This window comes from Lemur catta, chromosome 2 (genome assembly GCF_020740605.2).
Source record: "Lemur catta isolate mLemCat1 chromosome 2, mLemCat1.pri, whole genome shotgun sequence".
Taxonomy (NCBI): Eukaryota; Metazoa; Chordata; class Mammalia; order Primates; family Lemuridae; genus Lemur; species Lemur catta.
In genome coordinates, this window is record NC_059129.1 from 46851252 (window position 1) to 46861480 (window position 10229).

General features: G+C 54.8%; 1 protein-coding gene across 1 annotated transcript in view; it reads left to right on the forward strand.

The window, feature by feature from the left end:
* The window catches only part of CMTR1 (cap methyltransferase 1), a 48100-nt gene extending 38312 nt beyond the window's left edge, over positions 1-9788 (forward strand). The window contains exons 15-24 of the mRNA XM_045541878.1: positions 370-427; positions 889-957; positions 1931-2062; positions 2983-3105; positions 3783-3874; positions 4580-4648; positions 5960-6007; positions 6792-6904; positions 7492-7600; positions 8325-9788. Coding sequence (XP_045397834.1) covers positions 370-427; positions 889-957; positions 1931-2062; positions 2983-3105; positions 3783-3874; positions 4580-4648; positions 5960-6007; positions 6792-6904; positions 7492-7600; positions 8325-8502 — 991 coding nt within the window. The 3' untranslated portion in view covers positions 8503-9788. The remainder of the gene's footprint in view (positions 1-369; positions 428-888; positions 958-1930; positions 2063-2982; positions 3106-3782; positions 3875-4579; positions 4649-5959; positions 6008-6791; positions 6905-7491; positions 7601-8324) is intronic.
* The last annotated feature ends 441 nt before the right edge of the window (positions 9789-10229 follow it).

Sequence of the window (10229 nt, forward strand, 5' to 3'; positions counted from 1 at the left end):
GGGGCGTAGTAGCATCCGTCGGGATGTGGCCTGTGTCAGCAGAGGGGAAGCCAGAACGTGCTGATGGGTGATTGGAAGGGGAGTGCGTGTGGGGACCCTGGCATCTAGGTGGTCGGGAGGGTGCTCTTCCCTTCCTGTTGTGGTGGGAAGGGGAGGTAATCCCAATTCGTGCACACCTGGGCTCCCGTCTGCAAGAGGAGAGCCATGAGAGTGTAGTAAGCACCCTGGGCCAGTAGCGGCGTGGCCTCAGTGTGCGCGCACGTGTTCCCTCATTCCCTCCTCATTCCCTGTGGGGTTCTGAGGGGTGCACAGGGCCACACTCCTGTGCCTCTTGGAGGTTTGAATCACTTACTGGCTTCATTTTCCCAGGACCCTGAGTGAGCCTCGGCAGGCAGAAATCCGGAAAGAGTGCCTCCGCCTCTGGGGGGTGAGCATCTCGTTCAGCCCGTTGTGGGTCCAAGGCAGGGAAGCTGTAGAGAAGACTAGGATTGATGCCCAACCCTACGGCCTTAGGTCGCCCCCCACCTGAAAATGTCTGCTGCCGTACAGCACCCAGAGTAGACGGCTCGGCATTGCTCCTCGTTACCTCCTTGGCCCTTTCACTGCCGTTTGGCCCTGCAGCTGGGTCAGAAAGGACAGGGGTGGTGGGTGGACAGGCTTCATTGTGGCTACTTCCCTTTCTCTGTGGTCTTTGGGGTGTGCTACCACAGGGTCTGAAAGGGAACAGTGACTGAATTATTCACCTGCATCCCCCTCATTCCAGTCTCCTTTGTCATGTGCCATTTCCTTTTCCCCAGTCTGAACCTGTCCCCTCATCTGCATACCCTCACTGCTAGTCTTGGTCAAAAGGGCATTTGAAAATCAAAACTCATTGCTGTCTTGTTTCAGATCCCGGACCAGGCTCGAGTTGCTCCTTCTTCCTCAGACCCCAAATCTAAGTTCTTTGAGCTAATCCAGGTAAGTCTGGCATCTATGGTAAAAGTAAGAAGTTGGAGGCCTATCTCTAGATGTAGACAGAATCCTTGAGGCCCTAGATGCGTGTCCTCCAGGGGGCTTGTGCAAGTCCCCTCCTGGGCTCTGAGGCTGCTGCGGTTGGGAACCTGTGGTACAGAGTATTGAGTTCTCCGAGGAGCACCTCAGGCCGACTGAAGATTCTTGTCCAGAGCTGTGCTTGTGCTCAGTGTTCCTGCCACCCTGGTGCTGGCTGTCATGCCCTGGCAAGTTCAGGGTCCTGTGGGATTTGCCTGCAGAAGAGACATGGAATGTGGGAAGACTATAGACAGGGGAGCTGGGCAGAGGGAAGGGATCTGCCAGGGTAGCCCACTGTGGGGCTAGCCTAATCCCTGGTTCCTTGTTCTGTTTCTGAGGAGCTGGTCCTCAGAGTAGAGTTCTGCTGTTTTTTTTCCTACCACACAACTTCCAGCTTTTCCCTGGGCTTCACTTAAATCTGGCCTAGATCATGGACTATTATGCTGGTTTTGTGGGGTCAGGCACTGGAGACTGAGGTTCGAGATAGTCTCAAAAGAATAGCATGTGTACATTTTTCTGAATGGGATAGAGAGATCACTTAACCACTCTCAAACCAACTTCTAGAGAACCCTTGCCTTCAATTTTATTGAAGGGGTGGCTTTTACATTCTTGTGACATTTTCTTACAGCCCTGATAAATCAATCTATATGTGGGAACTCAGTGTTCTTTCTTCTCCCATCCTTCCTTAATAGGTCCTACAGAAACACTCCAAGCAGAGGGAAATAGATCTCCCTTAGTGTGTGGTTAGGTGGAGAAGGGAGTGCAGCGGAGCATGTTTCAGAGAGCAAGTGCTTCCTGTCCCTTGCCTCTCCCAGCCTGCCCCAGGCCCCTACAGGCACCCATACTGTGTGACTATCCCTTGCCCCAACCCAGTAGTGTTTTCTCTGACCCGCGGCTGCAGGGCACTGAGATCGACATCTTCAGCTACAAGCCCACGCTACTCACCTCTAAAACCCTGGAGAAGATCCGTCCTGTGCTCGACTACCGCTGCATGGTGTCTGGCAGCGAGCAGAAGTTCCTCATTGGCCTGGGGGTGAGTCTGCAGCTGGCTTCCTACCCAGCTTGGGATGGCAGAATCGCCCTCTGTGGGAATCTGGCCAGCTGCCTGCCACTCCGTGCATGTTCTCTTGGCACCAAGGAGCCGGGGCTTTGACCCGAGTGAAGGTGTTTCTTGAAACTTCATTTCCTTTCTTCCTCTGAGTTTGCCAAGTGTCATTCATTCATTCTTTCACTTACTCATGATTTTTGTTTCTTTGACTCTGTGCATTGCTAAAGGGAACACTGCTGCTTTTCTTACGATACGGAGCTTCCCGGGCTGGCAGCATGGTCAGCAGGCTAATCTGGCTTGAGCCCATGCAGCCGTTTCTTTGCAACACCACCACCACCCTCTGCCATCCCGTCTTGCAAAGACACCCTCTGTCCTTGCCCTGGCCCCTTGGAGTGTAAAATGAGGTGAGGGAAAGCCTTGGCAAGTTCTTCATGTTAATTGGGTAAAGTCATTACTTTTTCTTTCAACTCTGACTTGTCTTTCTGTATAATTTGATCTCTTCTTCCCTAATTACCACTTTTGTGTCCTCTCACGGTTTGTCTTTTTCTCCTTTTACTTTCTCTCTCCTCTGTTCTCTGGACCCTTCACCAAACGCACCCTAGACACATACCAAGCCGGATCTTTCTTCAGGGCCACTGATCGTGGACTTAGGCCTTTTGAATGGTGCCCTGGGCCTGTTTCCTTCCTGTAACAGGACTGAGCCAGATCACTGCTTTTCTCCTGCTGAGGCAGTGGAGAACAGTGCTGTCATGATCGCTGAAGTATAATAAACTTAATCTCTCCTAGACATTTTCTCTGGACATTTCCCAGCCCCATCAGCTTCTAGCTGCCAGCTAAAAGCCCTTTTGAGAACTGAGCCTCTTACCCCTCAATCTTCTGACCCAGCCGTTTCTCTCTGCCTACAGAAGTCTCAGATCTACACGTGGGATGGCCGCCAGTCAGACCGCTGGGTCAAGCTGGACCTGAAGACAGAACTGCCCCGGGACACTCTGCTCTCTGTGGAAATTGTGCATGAGCTGAAAGGGGAGGTCAGAGATGGTTCTGCCTAGGCATTGGCCCTGCAGCAAGGGGACTGGGCTACTGCTGAGCCTGGCCCTTTGCCCTGAGTTAACTTGGTTACACTGTGCATGTGTTAACGGCTCAGGGCTGAGGAAGGGTTTTGTAATTATTCCTCCTCCTCGAGCAGTTGCTGTAAGCCACGGCAGATTCAGGTCAGAAGGAGCACAGTCTCTATATGTGTTGAAGGAGATCTCGATCATCTCTGTGCATTGAGGGCCCTGGCGGGCCTGATGGGTATTTTTTTAGCAGCTGATTGAATTTTTGACCAGGGATCCCTTGGGAAAGAAGAGACTTGTTATTTCCCAGGAGCTTTGAGTATTATAGCTATATGGCTGACATTCAGAATAGACAGTGGGAACGGTTGGCAAAGCGTGGGCAGCTGGGCCCTGGCTGGAGCACTGTGGCAGCAGCCCTGATGGGTTTGAGGTTCAAGGGCTCATCATCCAAAGCCACAGATCTTCCCCCACTCAGAAGCTCAGGTCAGTCTGGTGTGGAGAATCAGCTAGGAGGGAGGCAAGAGAAATACCCTGTGTTTAGAGCCCACCCGTCCCCCAGCCGTAGGTGGCATGGAGGCCAACACGCCATGGTGGGCAGTGTGGGCCAAGGCTGTTGCCCAGCAGAGTGGACAGTGTACTTGTCCTTCTAGGGGAAGGCCCAGCGGAAGATCAGCGCCATCCACATCCTCGATGTCCTCGTGCTCAATGGCAGCGATGTTCGGGAGCAGCACTTTAACCAGCGGTCTGACCCTGGGCCCCGGGGTAGGGAGGGTGGGGGGAGGTCAGGGCAGCTCTGTGGGCAGCAGCCTCCCAGGCTCGGCCCCTCACCCAGGCCGTCTCTGCTTGTGGCCATCCTGAGAGTTTCCCTCTCGCACCCGCTGGCCAGCCTAAGGGCAGGGTAAGAGATGGGTGTTGGCACTTCAGAGTCTGCCAGGGCTTGAGCCTTGGCTGTCATAGATACCAACACACTCCGTTTTGCCACAGCTGCTCAGATTGAGGTGATATTTGTGTTAAGGTTGAGCAAGAATGACCTTGTGGGAAGAGGGAAGACTCCTCTAAAAAAATGTCCTGTGTCTGAGCTTTCCCATTTAAGTTGGTTCATCTGAGTGGGTACACTGTGGTGTCTGTGGTTTGGAGTGACAGGGCACACACAGCACAGACGATGCATGACGTTCTAGCGGAGGTGACTGAGCACAACTAAAGGCATACTTCAGGGAAACCAACAACACAGTGTAACTAGAGTCAGAGTGCAGAGATGGGGAGGGCATGAATAAAGACATCCGTGGAGAAGGGCAGGGTGGCCTTCCTGAAGGGCATGGGTGGTCTTGGAGCAGTTTTATCGCAGATTCATGAGGTTCTCCCACTTGTGCCGTGAAAATGCCCTGGGGACAGGGGTGCTGGTGGAGCCACCCTTGCTTGCCTCTGAGAGACTCTGTTTGGATTGTAGAATTCAGCTTGCTGAGAAATTTGTGAAAGCCGTTTCCAAGCCTAGTCGGCCTGACATGAATCCCATCAGGTGAGCATATGGTCGCTCCCCTCCCAGCTCCCCTTCCTGATGCTGCTTTCTGGCCGATGCCTACTTCTGTCCAGTGAGGGGCGGGAGGGCTGAGTGGCGAGAACAGGCGACGTTGGTGTTAGAGATAAGGCTGCCCTTGAGGAGCAGTTTGTTTGGGGGTGCTTAGGGGTAACTACTCCCCAGAGTGCCTCCCTATCCTGCCTGGCACATGGGGGAACCTCCTTCTGAGAGTGCTAACACACCTCAGGAGTCACCATTCACACTTGAGTGTCATTAGCATGTCACCTGGCCTTTCATTGTTTTCAGGTATGAAAAAGGTGCTGAGGGAATGGGAATTTTGAACATGAAAAGAAGGATGCTTTGAGGGAGTGGGACCCTCAGTACTTGGGGAGAGGCCAGGGCTTGTTGTCATGTTAGGTAGTGTGAAAATTCCAGGCCCCTGAGAGGGAAGGGAGGAAGAGAACAGAGTCAGGGAGAAGGCACACGGAGAGCAGACTTTTCCAGGGTACGCCAAGGGCTGAGTTTATTACCAAAAGGTACTGCTTAGCCCTGCTCCTTGGGGCTTTATGTGGCTTAAGTGTCTGTTTATACTTTATCAAAATCATTTTTATTATTTTTAATGTCAATTTACTTAGTTAAAATTAAATCCAGTATTAAGAATACACTTTATAGATGTCATGTGAAAGTCTGAAAGGAATTTCTGTCTGCACTTTAAAAGTCCTGTCTGCTAGGTCCCGAAGGGTGGCTCCCGGGGACCTGGCCTCCACTGCTTGTGGTCTGTTGCTGGTCTCTGGGAACCTCACCGAGTAGCAGTTCCCAAGGCACGTTCAGGGCCCCCCAGAGGTGGAGGGCTGGGCATCAGGCGGAAGCCCTCATCCTGGGTAGGGGTCCCCTTCCCACTAACCACTATGGGTAGTAGGACTATTAGGACTATTTAGAAATAACTGCCTTACAAAGGCCGAAAGCCATGTAGACAGACCAGGTTTGTCCTTTGTGTTCTGACCTCTGGTGATGGTGAAGATGGGGGTAGGAAGGCCGGCAGAGACATCTTTGTCTGCCAAGACTTTTCTTCCTTTCTCCCTCTTGTCTTCGAGTAACCATAGTTGCACTCCCCAGTTGCCCTGGGCAGGGCTGGGATGCTGCCTGGCAGCCCTGAGGCCTAGGGCTGGTCTGTGTAGGATCCTCCATCTTGGTGGGCTGGGTGGCTGCAGAGAGGGCCTGAGGCAGAGGGCAAGGACAGGTGCGGCCTCCTGGAGGAGAACGCCCCCCAGGAAGCCTCTGCCTATCCTGCCTCCGTCCCTCTCCCCGCAGGGTGAAGGAGGTGTACAGGCTGGAGGAGATGGAGAAGATTTTTGTCAGGTGAGTGACTCAACCAGCGCAGCTCAGGTTTGGAGCGGAGCAGAGGTGGGGGGCATGGCCGTGTCCAGGATTCGTTTCCTGTTTCTGTAGAGATGGGCTGGGGTAGGGTGGTGAGTCGGCCCCGAGGCTGCCTCTCCATCCCGCACCCAGGTTGCCTCCATGTGGCTCCACTGCAGCCGGGAGCCCCCGGCTGAGAGCTGATTCAGCACCCTGTCAGGGGAGCAGGGCGGGTGTGTGTCAGGCAGAAATACGGGCTCATCGATGCTGTAATAGTTACGGTTGTCCCTGCGAGGGGCAGAGCAGCAAAAGCTGCTTGAAACACCATAAATCCCAGCTCCCAGTGCTGAGAGAGAGATTGAGCCTGGAGGGGTGGAGGGGGCATAAGCGCTCCCTCCATTCTCAGCAGTGTGCGGGGTGCTGGGGTGCTTAGTGGAGGCGTTACTGTTAATGTTACTGTTACTGTTAACTCATTAGAGGCCGCGGTGTTGCCGCGGGTTTCCCATCTCACCCTTAGTACCACCCTGAAACTTCCCAAACAGCTGGGACACAGCAGGGTCATCTGTTACCCCCCTGCCTCCATGGCTTTGGGGGTAGTTCAGAACCTGAGTTCTAAACCCAGCACTGCCACTAACTCGTCCCTGTGCCTCAGTTTCTTCTTATGTCAAACTAGGATAAAATACTGTGATTGTTACGGTTTTGATATTAGCCAAGACTAACGTTTGGGCTTTTTCTCTCTGACACGCACATGTGCGCAACCCGTGTGCACCTTACTCGGGGAAATCAGGTTAGAAATGAAGATCATCAAGGGCTCCAGCGGCATCCCGAAGCTCAGCTACACAGGGCGTGACGACCGGCACTTTGTGCCCACGGGCCTCTATATCGTCAGGACAGTGAATGGTGGGTGCTGAGTGATGCTCCCTGCCCTGCCCCCTCCCTCGCGCTCCCAGCCAGAGGGAGGCGCAGACCCTGCCTGAGCCGGAGCTCAGGGCTGTCTACAAAGGCGGGCCGCAGCCAGGCTGGCATGTCTCAGAGGCGTAGGGAAGTTGGGTTGGGGGTGGGGAGAGAGGAGCTCAGCCTGGATATGCACACATGGTGCTGTCACCGCAGGACGAGGGCCTTCTCTGTAGACAGCAGCACATCCGGAAAGTCAGGCTGAGGTTCTGTCCATCTGCACCCCCTTGTCTTCAGTGCTCTCTTGCTAACAGAGTCCTGCATCCTCTGCCCGAGTCCTAGCAATGTCACCCTGATGCCACGTTGTCAGGACTGGGGAGGGGTTGTTGAGAAGTTATTTTCTTAGTCATCCTCGGGGTCCCTTTGGGCTGGTCATGAAGGCTGCTTCCTCATGGACTGTCCCCTGCCTGCTCTGGGGGAGGTGGGAACAGGATGAACAGGATTGGAGGCAGCCATGTCCCTGTGCTCGCTGGGCCTATCCCTCATGGGTGCTTGGTGTCCTTTCTGGGCTTCTTCCCCTTTTCTCCTGTCAGAGCCGTGGACTATGGGATTCAGCAAAAAGTACAAGAAGAAGTTCTTCTACAACAAGAAAACCAAGAGCTCTACTTACGACCTCCCTGCAGACTCCATTGCCCCATTTCAGTAAGTGGCCCCCTCAGCAGCCCTGGGACTTCAGCTGGGATGCCAGCCAGCCAGCCGGCCCTCCCGAGGCATTCGCAGGGGCTCCTCTGAGCCAGGTTGTGTTCCTGTTGAGCACCCTCGTCCCCACAGAGGCGGGGACAGCAGCCCCTGCGTGGGGCTAGGCCTGGGAATAAGCTCAGTGGAGGCAGTGAGGCCCTGACCTGCTGTGATGCTTGGGGGTCCTGGTTGAAGGTCGCGTCTGGGCAGCGCATCTCCCCACAGAGCAGCCGCTGCGCGCATGCGTCTGACGCTGGCCTGGTGCTGGGAGCGTGCTGAGGGCTCAAGGCCCCAGCTGTCCCACGTCAGAACCCAGCGTCCATTTGCCAGGTTGTGGGCCATGGGTTCCCACAGCAGCCCTAATGTACCTGTAATTAGTCACTGACACTTGTTTCTGTCACCACACTAACACTGTTCTATTAGACAGCACAGACAAACGAGGACTATCAGTAATTGTAGGAATCCAGTTGGATACAATGAGCAGCAACATCTGTTTGTGGGGAAAAGTTGGTTCTGGGAGGCAGAGAGGAGCAGCTGGGGCCGGCTGGGTACCTCTTGGCTGCCAGAGTGAAGACCCTCAGCTAGAGTCACTGACGGACACCTGCCGCTCTCTTCCCCCCACTTAGGAACACGTAGTGCTGTGCCACCTGGGTACAGTCCTGACCTCTCCCGTCCCTCTCCTTCCCAGCATCTGCTACTATGGCCGGCTCTTCTGGGAGTGGGGAGACGGCATCCGTGTGCACGACTCCCAGAAGCCCCAGGACCCGGACAAGCTGTCCAAGGAAGACGTCCTCTCCTTCATCCAGACACAGCGCCTGAGCGCCTTGGGACACCCCACCCCTGCAGAGTGTGTCGTCGTTCCCTGAGACAGGGTGCTCTGCACCGGGGGCCTGCGGTGCTGGTTTCTTCCCTCTCTTGGAAAGGGACTGGGAAGCACTGCAGCCCGGCCATCGGGGGTGGTGGCCTCCTCTCCAGACCCTGAAGAGCTCAGTCTGGGGCCTTCAGCGGACAGTCACATGTTCCTTCTGGGACACCTTCCGCCTGGGATCTGTCCCCCCTTCTAGGACTCAGCCGGAAGGAGGCTGCTCCTGAGGCAGGTTTGAGGTCAGTGCCCAGGGCACATGGAGCTGGTGGACATGTCCGAGAGTGGCAGAGCTTTGAGCTCTGCCGTTCTCTCCTGCATCCTGTAGACTCACTTTTCTGAGTTCCATGCACTGCCCCTGAGGGAGGCCAGGCCGCTGCTTTGCCCAGCTTTTTATTGGGCCAACCCTGAGTGGGTGGAGACCCACTGTCACGAGCGGGCCAGGAGTAGCTGCTGTACAAATCAAGGTTTTGTTTCTTTGAACTTGCTGTTTTGATGCCAAGTTGGAGGAGATTTTCTTGTCGCCTCCCCCTATCCTGGCCTTCCCTGGAGTTCTTCCCAGCCCAGAGCTCTGACAGTCCCAGCAGGCTGGGAAGGAGGAGTGTGGGCCCCCTGTCTCTGACAGCACATTAGGATCCAGGGAGCAGCTATCTTTGGTCCTGAGTGTGACTGCCTCCTAGTCCCTTTTGATCCAAACGCAGGGCAGCTCTGGAGGGCAGGATACGGCCTTGAGGACCTGCCTTTTTCTCTCCCCCAGCAGCAGCGGCCCCTCAGTAACAGTGCACCCCCGGGGTCCGGGCAGACACATACCACCGTCTGCCATAGCCACCCTAGGGTCTTGGGAGAGTTTTGGGCAGGAGATGTAGCTTCTTGCTACCCTTTCCCTCCCTTTTTCTTCCCCAATAGGAGGTACAATCTGCTTTTGTTTGTCCTTATGTGGTCACTCCATTTTCTCTATCTTGGCAGAGGCGGAGAGGGAGGAGGGGAAGCTGGGCAGTAACTCTGGGCGGGGGAGGGCATCTGTGGTTGTTTTTAATGGAAAATACCTCTCAGAGTTCAGGCAGGCTCCCTAGGGCCCCATCCCAGTGCCAGACTGGTTTCCATGGAGATAGGGCACTGAGACTCCCGAGAGGTTGGAACCGACTCCACCGTGGGGGTCCTTCAGCCAGCATCCAGCCCCCACCCCCAGGCTGGCGGCAGCACTGCTGAGATGCTGTGTTTCCACCCAATTCTGGGTATATCAGTGTGTCTTGCAGAATCTTGGATCATTAAAGATAAACATATTTTTAATGCCTGTGTGGCTCTGTGCTGGGGCTGCTGCTGTTTGTCCTCAGTGCTTTGTGGTCTGGGACTGGCCTGGATGAAACAGCTTGGGCCGGAGGTGAAGGGGAGGAAGCTCTACTCAAAGAAGAGGGGAGAAAAGAGGGTTTGTTTAATCGCAGCCTGTCCAAGCTCCAGGGCTGCTGCTCGCTGCTCAAGAGGGACCCCAAGGAAGAGTCAGGGAAATTATGCATCTCCACTAGCAGCAGGGCCTGGAGAGTGAATGAACCTACAGCCCCAGGAGGGCAGAGAGGCACCTGCCCCCCCCTTATATAAATCACACAGCTCACTCCAAGGTGGCACTGACAATCCAGGATCAGGCTGTGTGACTAAAATAACAGAAGCGTCAGACCAATTAGTGTCACTAGACAGAGGGAAAGGAGGGAGGGAGTGATGGTTTTGCTGACCCTG